Source organism: Arctopsyche grandis, chromosome 2 (genome assembly GCF_051622035.1).
Source record: "Arctopsyche grandis isolate Sample6627 chromosome 2, ASM5162203v2, whole genome shotgun sequence".
NCBI classification, from domain to species: Eukaryota; Metazoa; Arthropoda; class Insecta; order Trichoptera; family Hydropsychidae; genus Arctopsyche; species Arctopsyche grandis.
This window is the reverse complement of record NC_135356.1, coordinates 34,929,054-34,948,934: the sequence shown is the minus strand read 5'-3', so window position 1 is coordinate 34,948,934 and position 19,881 is coordinate 34,929,054. Positions and strand designations below refer to the sequence as shown.

Below are 19,881 nucleotides of genomic sequence, written 5' to 3'. Positions count from 1 at the left end.
TGTACAAATAGCCAATAATTCATCGATACTGTATGTACAAATAGCCAATAACTCGTCGATACTGTATGTACAAATGGCCAATGATTCATCGATACTGTATCTACAAATGGCCACATCCATTATAATATAGAGATTATTTTTCCTGACTTTTCTCATTGATGTCGATTACCAAAAGTATTGTTTTTGGCCTAAAGCAATTAAATGATAAAATGTTGACACATATTTCGAACTGAAAACTGAAATATCGGCAATGATGATGATAAATAAATAAAACTGGCAGAAGTTCAACATTGATTTATTTCACAATATTAATTTATGTTAAGTATACATACGTACACGTGTATTACATTAACTCCACACATTTATGTATAATGGAAATGACAAACATTATACACTATAAGTACAATTTATCAACATTCAACATTTATACATTCAATACAATTATAATATTTATGTTTTATTGGGCATTACACTCTTGAAACTAACGCTTCTTGTGAAACGTTTCCCCCGGCCATCATCAAATTCAGCATGAGAATATTTCGTTCAGTCTTCACTCTTGGGCTTTGTAGGTGAACTTATTGGGAAGGATGCAGAACGGCGGAGGATGAGACCAGAAGCCAGTCTCAGTGCATACAATTGAAGCTTCTCCGGTCAGATTGTATCCACCGTGACACTTGTACTGCACCAAATCTCCAACACCGTACTTTCCACTAAACGGTGTGTTGACCCACTCGGCCAACTCACCGTTGGCCGGCAACAGCGGCGAAGGACACTGAATTACTAAAATGACATAAAGCTTAAATATAATCACATTCGAGAGTACACGAGTCTAACAGAACCGAATGAAATACCTAAACATGTCGGTGGTGCTCCGGTCCAATTTCCATCACGGTCACACTCTATACCGGGCGGGCCGGCCAATTTGTATCCCCAAGCACACCGGAACACAGCACGACCTCCGTAGCTGGCATTGTGCTCCACCAGGGATAATTGAGGACTTGGCCACGAAAGACGAGGGCAAAATATTATCACGCAAATAGGGGGGCTGGCCGACCATTGTCCTTTTTTTAAAATTAAATTTATTACTACCACAATACATACACATTAGAAACGGTCGCTATAGGCGATTTAATGCATACATAAATGCGAGCTGCAAAATAATTCATTAATTATTTAATAAAAAATACACAGCAGAAAAACAAATTGACAATATATTATTTGGCAAAAAAATAACAAATGATTAATCTATATATGTACATGGAATGTATGTTTGTCTCGTATAGGCTCCTAAAATAGAACTTTCAGGATTTGTTGTATGCATGCTGGGAACTTACTGTGAAAAAAAACCTCTTAACAATAATATTCGTAATTACGATTTTACCGACGCGAAAGTTTGAAGCGGCATTGTGTAGTCAAGGAAATGTGACCGTTGGTAACCACGTTACCAGTTGGCTTATGACGACACGGCGTTGAAGAGACGTTAGTAGAGCTCCAAACATCACTTGAAACGGGAACGGGAACGAGAATGAGAATTGCATGCCAGGTTCAACAAGTATATTATATAATATATGTAAATTTAAATGATGTAATATAAATAAAACATATTCAAATAATATAAAAAAGGCAAAAGAGTAGGGGGAGGGGGTATTTTTAATCTACAGCAGAGGCATGTGGTGAAATTATCTCTGTTTTTGTCACACAGCCTTATTTATATGTGCGCGAGCAGGATACAAGATGACTCGGTATGACGTCATTCCCTCACGTTGAATCCTGCTCACGCACACGTGAGTAAGGCTGTGCGACAAAAACAGGGAGAATTTCACGGCATGCCACTGACCTACAGAAACTATAAAATATCACCTGCTATAGTCGAAACAATCTAGCATTCACCCCCCACTCGACCCGAGATGGCCAATTACATTTCGTTTCAGTTTCGCATTGCATTTTGGTCAAGAAATACAACATTGTTCGTGCGTATAGCGGTCGGTAGAATTTGACTTTTATTTTTTGCTAGTTTTGAGTTCGTGTTTCGTCTTTGAAATATTTACATTAGTAAAATTCTAATATAAAATAGATAAGTTGTTGATATTATTAATTTATTTATGGAATACGTATATATTTTATATTAATGGAAATTTATATTTTTTAGGCGATAAAAGTAATTGTCAACGTCATGTTATAGGCAGCAAAACTTACAGTAATATTATTAAAGACCTTGCATTGAATTATATTGTAATAATATTATATATGTAAATAAGAAATAATTAAAAAAATAAAGAAATTATTTTACATCCTTAAAATGTTACAAAACATTGCACGAATACGACAGTATGCTCGGTTCTCGTAAGTCTCGCGCTAATTGATCGAATGCAATTTCTGTTAATTGTAGCAGTAGTGGAATGTCTTGATTGTAGCAGTAGGGGAATGGAAATATGATAAAGAATACATGTCAAATTTTGTTTTTGAATGATAATATTGAACAGTGTACGCAAAAATTGTTTATAAAGTCTAGTGCATGCAATAATGTATGGCCGGAACATCGATGAGTGATCTAAATAATAGGTTTTGAATGTGAGATGTGATCAAATTGAAGAAAATGACGCTGTGATTTGAAATAATTGACATTTGGGTAAAGAAATGTGAACGCATGATACAAAAGAGAACGGATCCCACTCATATACTCGATTTGATCTGCTATAAATAGAACTTAGAACTATTCATAAACAGTTATTAACAGCATAGTACATATAGCATCATTTCACAGAGTAGTTTTGTGAAGATAATGACATCAATCAAACCTCAACACATAATCAATCGTTTTCTTAGCAAAATTTCTAAAATTATGCAAAGGATTGCTTGCAATAAGATGAGGCATAACTATGTAGATGAGTGCAAACTGCACAAAATTTCATATAAATTGTCTAAGAAACTCTACCGCGATTAAATTGTCTAAGATGCGTATAAATTGCATATAAATTGTCTAAAAAACTCTGCTCGTTATGATCCCGGCCACACCGTGCAACTTTGTCGGCCGACTAGTTGCTCAACCAGAAAAAATGTATGGAAATGAGAGCGACCAAGAAGTTGACGGATGTGGCATGCTCCATCTAACTGCATATAATGCGTCTGGTCTGGTCGCCATCAACCAAGTCGCTCGCAAGTCGCACATGTGGCCCGGCTCTAAGTCTCGGTGGTGGACAGTATAATTCATTTGAACGGAATTATCTTTATTATTTAATTATAACTTAATATTAATATTGTGGTACAACATAGCTTTATGTATTAAAAACCTATGACTATTTTCTTCTCAATTGAAGTATTGATTTTTTAATATAATTCTGACCCACTGACATTACAATTGCAAAAAATTACTCCTGCAAGGTTCGATCCTTATCACAAACTATACACATGTCTATAAATATAATAAATAAACTCCGAGGAAACTGTTTGATTTGCCAATGAAAGATTGACTTCGATTAATGTATGTATATGAAATTTGCAACGCATTAAACACCAAACAAATATATAAACGCACACACATACATATACAATTATACACATTAGTCATTATTCATAAACATTAAATGATACACTATCACTGTTCAATATTTATGGCGATTTACATAATATTAAACTGATTGTGGAGCATAGTGGTCAATGTACAGATAAGAAATATCATTTGCAAACACGAATCATGTCAAATGTCGACGAATCAATTCAATTCAACATCTTTATTTGATGATAAACAATCGAATGACATCTTCGACTTTATACATGTAATAATTCAAAGTCAAATTTTAAGAAACTGCCATTTTACATTATATATATTATTATGTAAATCATTAAATTGAAATATATATCCTAAAATACATAAATATTTGGCCAAATAAATTCTCAGATGAAACTTGGTTCACAACTAAAATCAGTTCTTGGTTTTATGCTCTTGTACTGTATGTATGTATGTATGCCACTGGATTTATATCTACATATATAACATAATGATATGACATCAACTAAACAGTATAAAATTGCAATATACACATAAAAATTCGCATGATTGGTCTGGTTATATAACGCTTTTGATTTTGTGATTCAATCAGCATCCTTACCAGATCCTTGGCATGTTATATTAGCAGTTCCGTTTAGACGAAAGCCAACCGGGCATGAAAATCGTATAACTTGTCCGACGTTATTTCCTTCCATCCAGTATGTTATATGGGGTGAGACTATCTCCATAGATTCACATTGCATACCTTTGACAATGTAATAATTGATGAAAGGAATATAAATCATATTATATTAAACACACAGAGTACCATTGTGTGGATTTATGTAACAGAATTGCTTTGAATGTTTTTATATTTTAAAAATCATTTAAAAACATATCATCATTCTTCATACTTTTTAGTATCGAATTTCCAAAGTTTCACGATGTAGAAATAAATGAGACAACACAACGGTTCATCTTATCAAATCTTAAAGTTGCCGGCAGACGGAGATAAGTCTGTTTTGTCTCCGTATTAGAATACTTTTTTAATTTCATCAATGTAGATGAAATTTGGAGACAAATTTAAATTCGAGAATATGTGTTTGGAATAACATAAACAAGAAGTCGAAATATAGTGAGGCTGATTTAGAAATATGGAATCACAAACGGTATCTTTCAAATATATAATAGTAATTACTGGTTTATTAATAATATTTTGCTTATATCAGTCTTATATTATCGGAGTCGCAGCATTCGCAGCATTTCAAGCGGAGTCGCAGTCGTCAAAAATCAACTTTAACTTTGACTACTTTTTATTATTATTTTCTGTAATTAATAGTATTACGATATGTGTCAACTAGAGTTTCCAATTTTATTCAAGTAAATCCAATAAAAAATTGAAATTTAATAATTTGTTTATGGAAATGATTTTTTATTCTTATTTTTAATCTATTTTTTTTTATTAAATTGATTTGTTTGTTTATGAAATTCGTACATATTCAATATAAATGTACTTACTTTTTATTTATACCTATTTCATTAACAATTGGTCAATTTTTTTTTCAATTCCTTTAATTTTTATATTTTGAAAGTCATTATTACTTTTATTACTATTAATTTTATACGTTCGCGAGAAAAGTCAATCTTACTGAAATCGATCAAGTTAAATTCGGAGATATAGTGGAATCATAACATAAAGTCGTAGTCGGATTTGGAGTCAATAAATTTTGAAGTGACTCTACAGCCCTGTTTTTTTATAAACATGCATTTTTTTGGGTTATCAAATTACTAGAACATTTTTTTAAAAAAATCACAATAGATACTAATTTGTTTCTCATATTATAGTTTTTATTTAATATTATTTTTCATTCATTAGGTTAGTTTTATATTGTATGTATTTCATAAACTGTATTACAAAGTATTGAAATTTATCTCTAAAGAACATTCTATTCACTTAAATGAAATATGAAAATACAAAATTATAAAAAAAAGATCCATATCTCCTACCATACAAAGATGAATGTTTGTAAACTTGTCTGCTGTACAAATCTACAGCTTTGAACGCGCTGCTAAATTCATTAATCCACACAATGGCTAAGGTATTTCATACAACTATAGAAAATAAATCAATTAAAACTCACTGACAACATGTATGGTAATGCTGTTTGTGACTCCATGTGGCGTTGCACACGTGTAAATACCAGAATCTTGAGGCGTCATATGGTCCAATATCAGTCTATAATGCGAATCCTTTTCCATTGAATCCGGAGACCAATCTAAAACCAAACACAACATGAACCCGTCCACGTCTAAACACACATCAACAACCCCGCGACCTCGCTACCAATTCTATGCCGGTGGAAGCTTATAGTCGAAGACCATTCAGGACTGCCTGCTCGTCGTACAACAATACAATCCAGATGCACTGTGGAGTCTGGATAGACGGACAACTCACCGGAAGGTTCCACAGACGCCGAGCCCATCGGCACGTTGATCAGTATTGTTGGCGGAGCGTCCTCTGAAATGTATCATGCTTGAAACGCTCTCTGTTGATTTTGCTATGAGACAATCAAACGTGAGGATTACCTGTGAAGTTGGTTAGAATTGATGTTGGAATGCATGTGGGAAATTTAGAAGTCCATTCGCCGTTGGCACACATGATGGAATTTTCCCCCAAGAGCTTGTACGTGCCCAATTCTTTACATCTCGCTTGGACTATGGATCCATGTGCAAATCTTGAACCGAGCTGTAATGTGAGTAATTTTGTAAATCAAAATGATCATATAATGAAAATTGAAGAATGTTTGACATTTGATATTCAAAATATATATGTATATGTATATAAATAATTTGGAGATGCTACCAAAATGCTATTATTCTTGAAAGTCAATGTTAAATATGGATAATCGGATTGCATCGTACACTCTCTGAATATCGGTTGATATCTCCCTTCTATAAATATAGTATTTGTTTCATATTCACAATCACATTTTTTTTTCTCTTTACATCTAATGTCACACTATAATAAATAGAATGTCATATTTAAAAATAAAACGGTTTAAATTATTATAACATACCTTCAGACGTGGCACACAAAGGACCTACCCATTGTCCATCGACACATTTTATCTTGCATATTAGCCGCTCCTGCAGCGGACCGATAATACCGGGAAATTTTACCTGTAATTAAATTTATTTATAAACATTTATAGCAAACCTTTCGTTAATATAAAATCGTCAATAACTCTATTATGTATGTATTAGTAGATTGTGGAATTATTAAAATTTGATATTGGTTCAATCATGGAACTTGCATACATTCAAGTATCTTTCTATATTTGTGCCGACTTAAATATAACACAGTTTTTTCATTCCAAATTGCCTTAACACAATCTGCTTTAGATCGTTGACTTTAGAGAGTCTTTAATTAATATTATGTATATTAGATGTATTATGAGCATTTATATGAATTGTAAATAGGTTTTCGAGCTCTTTTTCCTATTATACTGTAAATTATTAACATTAGAATAATATAATACTATGATTACTAACAAAATTAAATTGAAATTTTAAAATAGAAAATGATCAGCAGATCAGTAGCTATTAAAATATATATAAGATGTATTGGGAACACAATTTAGTAATAATTAAAAGCATTTAAAAATAAATTAAAATTTACAAATTGACCCTTTTTCATTTAAAATTAAACCTTTTCCATTTCAAATTGACATTGAATAGGGGTCAATTTGCAATGAAAAACCTGTATTATATTTAAGCCAGCACAGATTTAGAGAGATATTTTGACTTTGCTTATCAATTATCAGTATTATGAATTTAATACATGTAGTATTTATTTCCATATTTATTTATTTAAGTTCGGAAACATTGTGGCATTACAGGAATTAATAATGCCCCACAAAGGTCAAAAAAAAAATTTATATATATATATATATATATATATATATATATATATATATATATATATATATATATATATATATATATATATATATATATATATATGTACATATATACGGAAAAAATACATATTTATACATAATACGTAAAAAAAAATAGCAGCAAAAGTTAAAATAACAATAATATAGGTTTTTCATTCCAAATTGACTGTTTTTCATTTCAAATTGACCCCTTTTCAATCTCAATTTGAAAGGAAGAAGGGTCAATTTTAAATGAATTCATTTTAAATTGACCCTTTTTATTTATTTCAAATTGACATTGAAAGAGCGTCAATTTGAAAAAGGTTTAATTTGGAATGAAAAAAGGTTTAATTTAAAATGAAAAAAGGTCAATTTGAAATGGAAAAGGGTCAATTTGAAATGAAAAAGCTGCATAAACTTAAATTCAACATTAAAAAGCACCCGATAAGAAACACTGATATTTTACTCATTAAATAATTCTTGAAATGAAAAAGGTTTAATTTGAAAAGAAAAAGGGTCAACTGAAATGAAAAAGGTTTGATTTGAAATGAAAAAGGTGCAATTTGAACTGAAAAAGGGTCAATTTGGAATGAAAAACCTGTATAAACTTGAATTCAACATTAAAAAGCCCCCCTGCTAAGAAACACAGACATTCTACTCTTTAAATAGTTCTTCCTCTTCAAACCCGCTTCCGACGATGGTCTCAACACTTGCAGAGAACAAGTGTCGGTGAGGTTCAGTTTAGTTCAAGTGATTGGAGCAAATACCATCATGACATATTCGTTGACTTGCGGAAACGTATGCTCGATTAAACCGTTCTGAAGTTATTTCTATCTCTCGTAAACAAACCTCGCAATAGTCTAATGCACACCACACACATCAAAAGCCCTTTATTCAATCAAGTCCTCACTCGTAAGAACGACGCTGGTTAAGTGGAAGAATCGATTAGGCTCATTTTGTCATCCGTATATTCATCAATTGACATGCACACACAAGTCTGTCAAAATATCTCGTATGCCTTCGTACATCATCAAATTAACAAAAACGGTTACAAAATATTTCCTTGAAAGCATATCTACTGCGTCTATATGTGTATTGTAGTTCAATGAAATTGTAAAATTGTTGATGTATGTAAATATGCAATTGAAATTTACCTCTGAAATCCATGTGTAGTCTGATTGAAACTGGGATTTGTTCAGATCGGAGCCGTTGACTATTATCTCGGGCAGTGTACATTTGAAGTGATCTGAAATGAATGGAAAAAAAATATCAAAAACATATCATGTGCGAATTGAATGTGTTTAAAATTATCAATAGTGTAATTTAAATTTAATGCACAATTAAGTGAAATTGTATTGTGCCCGTTATACTACCAATTTTAATAATTGCGTTTATAATTTGTAAACAAGCATGTAGATAAATATAATTTGTAGACATACGTATGAGATAAAATATTATTTACAAATTGAATTTATCCAATACAATTCCATTAATTTTGCTATGATTATATAATTTTAACAAACCTATAATAATATAATAAAAAAAAATATAAAAATTAAATTAATTTACATTTGTATATGTACACATTATTAAGTCAAATGTTATCTACCGATGAGATTATATTTTAAATTTCGCGAAACTATGTATGTATGTACATATAAGCAAATTCTAAGGATATTTCAATATTGATTCAATAATCAACAATCAATATTGATTCAACATTGGCCAATCACATTTCGTTTCAGTTTCGCATTGCATTTTGGTCAAAAAATACAAAATTGTTCATAGGCATAAAATACGTAAGCTGTTGATAATACGTATATATATATTATATATTAATGGAAATTTACATTTTTTAGAAGATAAAAGTAATTGTCAACGTCATGTTATGGACTAGCAAAACTTACAGTAATATTATTTAAAACCTTACATTGCATTATATTAAAATAATATTATATAGTTAAATAAGAAATTATTCTGTACGTTTAATATAGCATTATTTGAATGTTTGAAACAATGCCTTTTGTAATTACAATATTGGAGAAAATTTTGTGAGAGACTCACTTTTACAAAGATTGGATGACACCACTGAGAAAAAGGCACTAATATTTAGATTATTGGTCACAAAGCGCTCGCCCAAGAGCCACTAAATTCTCTATAACGGAACATCAGGCAGCCGAAAAGTTCATCATACTCGCGATAACTATCATATTAAGAGGGCTGTACACCCAAAACCTTAATTTTGTTACCGTTCCTTTCTTCGATATATATATATATATATATTGAGTGTATGTATATATTGAGTGAATGCGACAATATATATCAATATATATATATTGAGTGAATTCGACAGTTGCGCTTCGACCAGATAAAACGTGTTTTAAATTGACAAAATCGAGGTTTCGTATTCTACTATTTTCTCCTCCAAAACTTGACCAATTTTTAAAAAAAATTCATCATCGGTATGAGAAAGATATTTTCTGTGCATCTATCGAAGTATTTTTTTTAAAATCGACCGTTAAATAACCACGCTAGACTCTTTTCGTGGGTGTAAAAAAGAGGCGATTTTATAGATGTTTGGCGGCTCCTAGCTCCTATAAAAAATAATTAATCAAAAAAATAAAACGATAGATGCACTCCAATGGTGGATATCCATAGCATATTAAAAAATAATTTCTCTAGTGCCATAATTGAGGTAGGGAGAAATATAGTACGTTTGTATGGACAAGGCGCTGCTGTCCAGCCCTCTTAAAGAGAATTCGAGTGCCAAATATTCCGTATTAGCGATTTTCATGGCAAAAATAGTCTTTTGGGCGATCGCAATGTGACTAATAATTCAATTACCGACAAAATATTCATATAAATATTGATCACTAGAACAGTAATATGAAATAAGGCGCAATAAAAAGTACTGTAATAATCAAATTAAGACCCAAATTGCAAATCTTCCATCCATATACAATGTGAACTAAGAATAAATATATGAAAATAAATAAGAGTGTTGTAATTTTACCCTCTTCAGTGGTGGTTTCGACTTGGTCGCCTCGTGGTTCTGCGGTTGAGGTGCCATCCTCGGCCAGCATCTGTACCACGTTGGCCGAGTAAAGGAGGGCTCCGAGGACCAGAGAGATTTTCATCATTCGTCCTGCAAGCCTTCCCTCACCAGGAAGCCAATATTTCCGATCAGTCGGATGAACAAGTGCGCAATTGCTCACTGGGAAGCTGTCAGCTGGAGGAGATGCGATGTGCGCAAACTCGCCCTTTTGCTACTCCCACCCCTCCAGACATCTATTCTCGACTCCCAGGGATGATTTATAGGGTAAAGGTCATTGAATCTCATCCCGCCATTCGACCTACTTTCATGTACATTGCCCAGGGTAATGGAGACCCAAATGGATATAAAATCCCGTGTAGCGGTGTTTATGATTCATGTTATTATAATATACTAGTGTTGTTCCCGATGAAATATCATCGCATGGGCAGGGCCGACGAGAGGGGGGGGGGGAAAGGGTATGCAAATAATCCGGGCCCGGCTTTCGAAGGGGGGCCGAGGCCCCCATAAATAATATGTACACTTTTAGCAAAAGTATAAAAGCATTATTTGGCCTTTATGCTCTTAGGGTTTTTTGGACACTAATCAAAATGGTATGGTAAAACTGTTTTCGAGTAACAGATTTTACCTACTTATGGCGTAATAAAATTTAGGGAAAGATCCGTTATGGTGTTCGGAATGGTCAGTTCCCTCGTCACAATATCTAAAACAAATTAGTAAAATATCCCTTGGCCGATTCAAGCAGTTAACAGGCGGACAGTTTAAAGTACGAAATTAGATCATTTTTACATCGATATGTAAATATGTATTTATTTTTACATATGTATGTATGTAAATATATAAATATATATTGTAAATATGTAAATATATAGAGTATTTATGTACATATATATTTAAGTATCTTTGGTTGGGAACTTCGTAAGCAAAACAAAGTTTCTATGACGACGATTCAATTGGTTGAATATTATATTTTTTTCGATTCAAATAAATTTAATAAAAAAAAAATGCATTTTTACTATTAGATTCGCCATGTTTAAGCTGTTTATATTACAAATACTGAGCGAAACCGGGTAAAATAACTAGTAAAAGTCTCAAAATTATACATATATGTATATTAGATAACATATGTTTGTGTCGGGTTTATAATTGCATATCTACTAATATTAAAAGCCTTTGTGCATTAGTCGAAGTTCACAATTGTTGATTGTTACAAACCTCCTTTATTTTTATCAAATTGCATGTATTTACAAGCCACCAGCTACACTACATAGTGATTTAAGACCACTATAGTCTTGCTATAATCCTCGGTTCGGTGATTATTGGTCACAAAGCGCTCAAAAGTCACTAAAATCTCTATAACGGAACATCTGGCATTCGGAGTCCATCATACTAACGATAACTATCATACTAACGAGAACTCGAGTGCCAAATATTCCGTATTCGCGATTTTCATGGCAAAAATTGTCTTTTGGATGATCGCAACGTGACTAATAATAATTAGAGACACGTATTATATTTTGGGCATGTACGTCAATTTTAGCATTTTCATTTTGTATTTTAGCGTTTTAGGGCATTAAAAATGTTTAATTTTAGCATTTATTTTCATGATTTTAAAGAATACAAAATTTCGATGAATATTAATAAAATTTATATACATATAAATTTAAATTTAAAGACAACACAACAATTAAAAAATAATCGAAAAATTTAAAAATGGTTTGGAATTAAAATACAATGAAAAAAACATGAATATAAAAATATAATACAAATTAAAATTTATTAAAACTCAACATGGAGCATATTTCTACAGATTATTTTTTGAGATTCGTGCGACGATCGGTAACAATTATATTGTATTTACTATAATACCTTTCAGCATCCAGACTATTGACGGGACACCAAATAGATTTTAGAGCGGCACAACCAAACTCTTCATATTTAATTTTTGTTGCCATCAATAATAGCAATATATCCGGTGTGGATTCACTTTTTATATTCTCTATAAATTGTCTAAAAAAAAGTGCTGATATCCTTCCAAACATTGAGCCTCTGTTAATACATTAAACAATGGCAGGTTTCTAAAAAACAAAACTGTTTCTTTAACATTAATATTAGATTTTGTACCTGCCACAGATGGATTGAATAGTTTACTCAATTTTTGGAGGAATAGATTTGTCTCATTTAGTCTTGAGTGCGAGTCTAGTTTTAAGACACTTTTATGAGCAGCCCTTTGGATACACAGCTCCAACTGTCTTGTTTTGTTTACAGTAGTAGACAAAAGCAGTTGCTTGGTCTCGACAGGAAAAACACTGTCTATGGTAAACTGCAAGCTCTGTTTTATCCTCTCAATTTCTTCACATAATAAATGGGCAAAGGGATAGGAAGACCCTTCTAAATTGGCTATTAATTTTATGCAAATTTCACTTTTGTTTGTTATTTTAGCATCTATTCGCATATTTTACGAATTTTGCATCTATTAGCATCTATTCCAAATTTTAGCATCAATTAAGCATTAATAGCAAAATGCCCAAAATACGTGTCTCTACTAATAATCCAATTACCATAATCCTCGAACCCAAAACATCTATCTGTAACAATGGCAGGTTTCTAAAAAACAAAACTGTTTCTTTAACATTAATATTAGATTTTGTACTTGCCACAGATGGATTGAATAGTTTACTCAATGTTTGGAGGAATAGATTTGTCTCATTTAGTCTTGAGTGCGAGTCTAGTTTTAAGACACTTTTATGAGCAGCCCTTTGGATACACAGCTCCAACTGTCTTGTTTTGTTTAGAGTAGTAGACAAAAGCAGTTGCTTGGTCACGACAGGAAAAACACTGTCTATGGTAAACTGCAAGCTCTGTTTTATCTCCTCAATTTCTTCACATAATAAATGGGCAAAGGGATAGGAAGACCCTTCTAAATTGTCTATTAATTTAATGCAAATTTCACTTTTGTTTGATATTTTAGCAACTATTCGCATATTTTACGAATTAAGCATCTAGTGTCTCTACTAATAATCCAACTATCATAATCCTCGAACCCAAAGCGCCTATCTGTAATATTAGTCGATAACGATCGATCAATCACGTTTCCTTGAAAAGCGAGCATTGATGTACATACCATAAAGTAGAATGTTAAGATTCTATCGGCCGCAACGTTATAATTTATGCATAAAATCGCGAGCTGGCCACACATTATTGAAGGAGGACTTAATTAACCGATCGCCACTTGACCTTCGGACAGGAATTCGAATGATTTGGCACTCGAGGCCCGGGTTCCCGAGTTCCAAAGTTCCAAGTTCAAATGAAAAAAAATGAAAAGGTTGTACGTACACGGCATGAACGTGCCCACCTGTCACTGTCATCATTCAACAGCGATTCAACATATCTCGATGATGGAACGTGCGCTCACCAATAAAGTCTCATCGTCAAAGACGCCAAAGACACCTGTTTAGATATTTTCCTCAATATAAATAATCGACGAAACGTTTCCAAACGAAGCGTTCTCAACAATACAATAATTAAAATAATGCACACAAGAAAATAATAACACACGCACGCACTGGTGTCAATTGAAGGGTCTTGAACTCGTTTAATTTTCGAAACCCAAATTAAAATGTTCTCAAACGCTTTTGAACTTAAAATTAACCTTTTGGCGAATGCAAATTTTGCCGTCCGTCGGCGAATTGAGACCAATTTATTTGTGTAGTGAGTGTCAAGGCGTTGTGAAGTTGAATCAATAATTACAATTACAAAACAATGGTTTTGTTTATTTCGATGTGACGTCACCTATCTGCAATTCAAAAGTTCACCACGGGCATTTATTTGGTTGAGAAATATTCAAAAATCGCTAAGTTTTTAATGTAAACGATGTGAAATGTATGCGCTGCGGGCTAAATTTTTCGTTATATTACATAATTTAAAATTATAAAGCGCACATTTAAAATGATTATCTTTTAACAAAGTAATTTGTTTAGAATTCCCAAAGCATTTATAGCATTAAATCATCAAGCAATTTTTGAGTGCGTGACGTTTCGATTTTATTGAATTGAAGTTCAGTTTTTTTGCCAGTGAATTTATTTATTAATAAATAAAACAAAATAACATTTTTTTAAGTAAAAAATGCAATACATATGCATATATTTGAAATAATATGCACTTTTAAAGCAACCATTTTTAAATAGTCGTTTAAAAATGAGACACACCCAAATATATGGGGGGGTTTAAATTAATGTAATAATTTGTAATGAAGGGGGAACAGTATGAGAGTTGTGACGTCACAATAGTAACAAAATACAAAAATAGTTGTGACTTGTGAAAACATTATACTGAAATCAATCATTTATATTACCCTAGGGGAGGGGGGGGGGCAGAATTTAATGTAATTTAAATAAGGGAATACAAATATTTAGTGATTAAATGTGCCGATGGGTACTAAATATAGCAGAGGGGGATTTGAAAAATACCCAAATGTGCCATGTGACGTCACTTATCTGCAATTAAAAAGTTCACCACAGGCATTTATTTGTTTGATAAATATTTAAAAATCGCTAAGTTGTTAATGAAAAAGCTGTGAAATGTATGCGCTGCGGGCTAAATTTTTTCAAAAAGAAATGATCTTTTATATAGAAAATTGAAAAAGTCTCAGTATTTGATCATTATAATGTAAGTATTGTCTATCCGGTGTAAGATGACATGTAAAACGCATATATTGTTCTTTTCACCCCATTTCGACCAATAGCATTTCGCGCGTACAATGTTCTACATACTGTCTACACGAAATGCTATTGGTCGAGAGGTGGTGGGGGAGATAGCATGTACGTTTTACTTAAGTTTCATCTAATACAGTATAAAAATCAGAAAAAATGCGCTACTTATAACAATTTTAAAATCATTCTGTTACAATTAATATGAAAAAAATGCGCAATATTTTTTTTTAATTTAAATTTAGATAAATTATATCATGTTGATTTCATTTTTGAAACATTAAACGCTAAAAGCGCCAATATATCAAAACCAATTTAAAATAAAATCTGAAAATTAAATTAAATTTCAATTTTAAAACATTGCACACTTTGATTGAACAATAAATTATTGAAAAATAAATAGTTTTATAAAAAATTGAGGAAATCCAATAATTTTCCTATATTATCTTTGATAAAGGTATATATGTAATTATTGAATGATTCGTTTATTTTTATTACTATGTATGATTATATAAGCCGTTTTATTTGAAATTGGCGTAAGTCCACTTTTCTTTATTTAGAGAAATATCTCACAAAACAATAAATATAATATAATGTTTTGCGTTTTACAACATTTAAAAATAATGATGGTTTGCATTAAGTGTATCCTGCTTTTCCCAGATTCTGGAGATATCGAAATAGAAGTAATGATACTAATCGGTGAATTAAGTCAAACTGAAATGGTGTTTTTGGAATTGGATATTAGAATATTGGATTACCGCCACTTTCAAACGAAACGGCTCATATTATAAAAAAGCTTAATATTGTGTAATGTATGTAGGTAAATATTGGCCGTGTTTTTAATGTAAAATTTAAATAATTTAAATTTATGTCAATAAGAAAGGCACATAACTGGTTGAAATAAAAAATTTAAATTTTTTTCCGATTGAAATTTTTTTCTTTCGATTATATGATCGGTTTTAATTTTGATTATATAAAATTTGTAGACACAGCTAAGTCAATCGTCGAAATTTCTCAAAGTGTCTGAATTGTAGATATTTCAGTTTTTTTCATTATTATTATTAATGCATTTTTTTTCCATTGAATTTATTCACATTAATTTAAAACAAATATTTCAATTCAATATCAGACTTTTATTCAAATTACACGGCTCACTATCGATCGCACACCACCGTTGTAAAATAATCACAAAAACAAATCGTCGCAATAATAAGATACGATTTTTTAAATATATAAATATTATTCAATACAGTGATTTTCAATTACAATAAAAATTTTAAATCAATATTATACAATACTTCAATGATCTCCGAGCGGGCGCACGCATTTCATTTATACGTTTAATTAACGTGAGATTTAGCGAACAAATAAATTGGCGCCCGTAAAACTTGAGAAGCGCTGAATCACACAATTGTAACTGCAAAAAAAAAAATAAGAATGTTCAACAATTAAATATGCAACAGAGTAAATAGCATTTCTATTTGTAATGACAACTTTTAACAATTCTGCAAAGTGGCGCTCCATTATACACAGGATCGTCTCGAATGTGTCATAATTAATATTTATAATACACACCGATGCAGTGGCGTGCAGTGCGTGAACAAATATTATTTTTTAAACGAGAATTTTCGAATACTTTCTTTTATTTTTGCAACAAAATAAAAAAGAAAATATATATATAAAATTTCCGTTGAAAAATGTGAAATCCAACTACGCAAACATAGCAAAAGCCAAACGTATATTTATACAGTAACAAGTATTGCTCGCAATTATGCTAATGATGCATTTAATTTAACAATTGTTGTTTGTCAAACAGAAAAGAAAATTGAATACGTGAAAGGGATGTTTTGTATGTGTGTATATTATATGAAGGATGTATCATCGTCATGCATATAAATAACATTCAAAAGGTATTAATTGCATTAATCATTTTTTATTGATACGTCTCTGATTACAATATGTTTCGCGCTAAATATATATATATATATATATATATATATATATATATATATATATATATATATATATATATATATATAGATGTATATATATATATATATATATATACATATATTTATTTTTTAAATATATATACCCACATATAATATGTATAATAATTAAATTCTCGAACAATGTTTCATTACACTAATCACTGGGGTACAAATTAGGTGGGGGGGGGGGGATTCTTTGGTGGTAGGAGTATAGTCAGATCCACACAATGTGGCACACATTCACACAGTCGCGCCACTCATGAAAATTCGCAAATGTGTACTCACTGTTTTAGATATTTAGTTTTAATTTTTTTTCGAACTCGTCGTGTTGGCCAGCTCGCTCTGGATGAAAAGGTCCCACTGCTCGGTCAGCTTCGACATGGCGAAGTACTTCTCTTTGGATGGCATCGAGCTGTACTTGATCGAGTTGACGACGAGCTGCTTCAGCAGCTTCAAATCGTCCTCCCTGCTCGCCAGCCCGACGAAAGCCATGTACATGTCGTGGGACATGGGCAAGCTGCCCCAAATTCCTGGGTCGTCGCTCGATATGACCAATGGATAGTTGTTGGCCAACATCAAGGAAGCTGGATGGTTTCTGACGTCGGCGACCAACATCAGGATTTGGTTGGAGAGTGGATTCACCTCTACGGCTATATCGTTCTCTTTCACCATGTTGGCTACTACTGGGTGTTTGAGCAAAGCGTAGGCATGACCCAGTCGTTTGGCGCCCAATAGTACAGCATCGATCAAATTGTAATCGGACGACAGTCCATACCAGTTAGTCTCTCCCGAATGATAGAACACGTTCATCTCACTGGGCAGTGTGACTAATTCAGGCAGGAACGCTTCCAAAGGTCTTCCCTTGTCCTCTTGTCCGACGAGATCGAATCCTGCGAAGAAATCGCCCAATTCGTTTCTGATGGCGACGGCAGTTTTGACATACGCCCTGACTTGTTCGGGAGTCACAAGTCTCATCGGGGCGTAGATGATCCTAGCGCCGAACGAGTCTGGATAGTCCTCCTTGAACTGGTCGTTGATCTTCTTATAAGTCCTAGCGCATTCTTCAGGGCCGTACACGTTCCCTTCCAAGTCGTACAGGTCGGGAAGGGTCGTCCTGATCTCCATGTACATGACGTTGTCTGCTCTGAACTGGGTGAGGGCTTCGTAGAAGTACGCCTCCCACGCTGGCTTGTAGGTGAGCATAGGTGTTACTGTCAGGAAGATCTGGCTGAATTTTGCCCACACCACGTCAATGTTTGGATAAGCCACCGCTGGGTTTTTCACTTCTAGCGTGAAGTGCTTGCTGAGCTGGTAGTCGAACTCTTCTGGGTCTTGCGAGCTGTCGCGCACGTTCTTCAGCAGCTGCCACACGCAGTCCTTGGTCGGCCTCGGTTGTGTTTTGAAGAAGTGGAGTTTCAACTCTTCGCTCGTCACACATATGTACAGATTGTCCATGTACGTGATGTTTTTGACGAGGAAGTCAACGCCGATCAGAGAGGCGTCATGCACGTGGAGTACGGCACCCTTGGGCATCCTTCTCAAGAACTTGAAGACGGGGGACGCGTCTATGTACGCTTTCCTCTTGAAAAAGTGCTGGGCTGGGTTGAAGGTGGAGACGTCCTCGAAGCCTTTGTCGACTTCTTGGTGCTTGTGCATCATCAGGCGTTCGTTGAGAAGACTCTCTGCTGGGGTGAGGGTTTGGGAGCCTCCGAGGGTGAGGGTTCGCTCCTCGGCGATGATCCTCGCCCTCTCTTGGTAGTGGTCTTCATTTGCCCTGAACCTGGTCCTGAGGATGCCATTGTCGACTGTTACAGCCGCGTTGGAGATGGCTACGAGAGTCGTAAGCGCAATTAAGGCACTTTGGCAGCAGCCGGCGACAACCATCTCGGCTGTTGTGTGACTGCTGCGTCTCTGCCTCGGACTGAACTACATATATCTGCAGATATGTGTATTTATATATATATATATATCTATACATATATATCTGTACACTTTATCTTCGCCAAACAGACCACCGCTTTCCAAATATTGAAGACGCGCGCGAACACTGTTTTTATCAATGTTTGAACGTAGCCGATGTACTCCGGCACTGGGTAAATAACCACGGTAATACACTTTGAAAGCTTTTATTACATAAATAATTGATTGTCAAAACAGTGCTGAAATCAATAAACGTCTCTATTTCAAAACCAATATAACTATGATATTTTTCAACATATTTTCTTCAAAACAAAAAATAAATTGAAAAGTGTCGTTTACTAATTGGCAAATTTATCCATCAATTTTTAACGGTATGTATATTTCGTTTTGACGAAAATTTCATTATTTTATAATTTACTAAAAATTATTATTTATTTACAATAATTAAATTTCAAGCTGTGGAAAACAGATTGACAAGTCATTTTCGAAACAGATATCGCTAAAACTATCAAAACATCGTTATCTTATATAATTTATAATTACAAAGCGCACATTTAGCGTTTAAAATGATTATCTTTTAACAAAGTAATTTGCTTAGAATTCCCAAAGCATTTATAGCATTAAATCATCAAGCAATTTTGATTGCGTGTCGTTTCGATTTTATTGAATTGAAGTTCATTTTTTTGCCAATGAATTTATTTATTAATAAATAACAAAATTACATTTTTTTAAGTAAAAAATGCAATACATACGCATATATTTGAAATAATATGCACTTTTAAAG

General features: G+C 33.0%; 2 protein-coding genes across 11 annotated transcripts in view; both read right to left on the bottom strand.

Moving 5' to 3' along the window:
• Nucleotides 1-278: 278 nt before the first annotated feature.
• hig (locomotion-related protein hikaru genki) overlaps nucleotides 279-19,881 on the bottom strand; it is a 34,153-nt gene continuing 14,550 nt past the window's right edge. The window contains exons 1-11 of one of the 9 annotated variants that reach the window (XM_077445928.1): nucleotides 13,833-13,916; nucleotides 10,439-10,578; nucleotides 8,580-8,671; nucleotides 6,565-6,667; nucleotides 6,351-6,439; nucleotides 6,074-6,233; nucleotides 5,832-6,005; nucleotides 5,629-5,763; nucleotides 4,110-4,253; nucleotides 852-1,061; nucleotides 279-780 (exon numbers count right to left, since the gene is read on the bottom strand). In XM_077445928.1, the coding sequence (XP_077302054.1) occupies nucleotides 551-780; nucleotides 852-1,061; nucleotides 4,110-4,253; nucleotides 5,629-5,763; nucleotides 5,832-6,005; nucleotides 6,074-6,233; nucleotides 6,351-6,439; nucleotides 6,565-6,667; nucleotides 8,580-8,671; nucleotides 10,439-10,565 (1,464 nt within the window). In that variant the 5' untranslated portion in view covers nucleotides 10,566-10,578; nucleotides 13,833-13,916 and the 3' untranslated portion in view covers nucleotides 279-550. Of the gene's footprint in view, nucleotides 781-851; nucleotides 1,062-4,109; nucleotides 4,254-5,628; nucleotides 5,764-5,831; nucleotides 6,006-6,073; nucleotides 6,234-6,350; nucleotides 6,507-6,564; nucleotides 6,668-8,579; nucleotides 8,672-10,438; nucleotides 10,579-13,813; nucleotides 13,917-19,881 lie in introns of those variants that run through there. The other 8 variants (XM_077445927.1, XM_077445925.1, XM_077445924.1 and 5 more) reach the window with 8 other exon arrangements.
• LOC143922608 (adenosine deaminase-like) lies at nucleotides 14,547-19,137 on the bottom strand. Of its 2 annotated transcripts, none has more exons than XM_077445923.1 (2): nucleotides 17,463-19,137; nucleotides 14,547-16,603 (listed from the first exon to the last, which is right to left on the bottom strand). In XM_077445923.1, the coding sequence occupies exon 1, from the start codon at nucleotides 19,059-19,061 to the stop codon at nucleotides 17,481-17,483; it is 1,581 nt and encodes a 526-aa protein (XP_077302049.1). In that variant the 5' UTR covers nucleotides 19,062-19,137; the 3' UTR covers nucleotides 14,547-16,603; nucleotides 17,463-17,480. The 2 variants fall into 2 exon arrangements, 1 of the variants encoding a protein (XP_077302049.1); XR_013261597.1 differs by lacking the exon at nucleotides 14,547-16,603 and adding an exon at nucleotides 17,102-17,168 and having other exon boundaries at nucleotides 17,282-19,131.

Coding starts and splice junctions, on each gene's coding strand:
- LOC143922608 (XM_077445923.1), bottom strand. CDS start 19,061: ATGGTTGTCGCCGGCTGCTGCCAAAGTGCCTTAATTGCGCTTACGACT.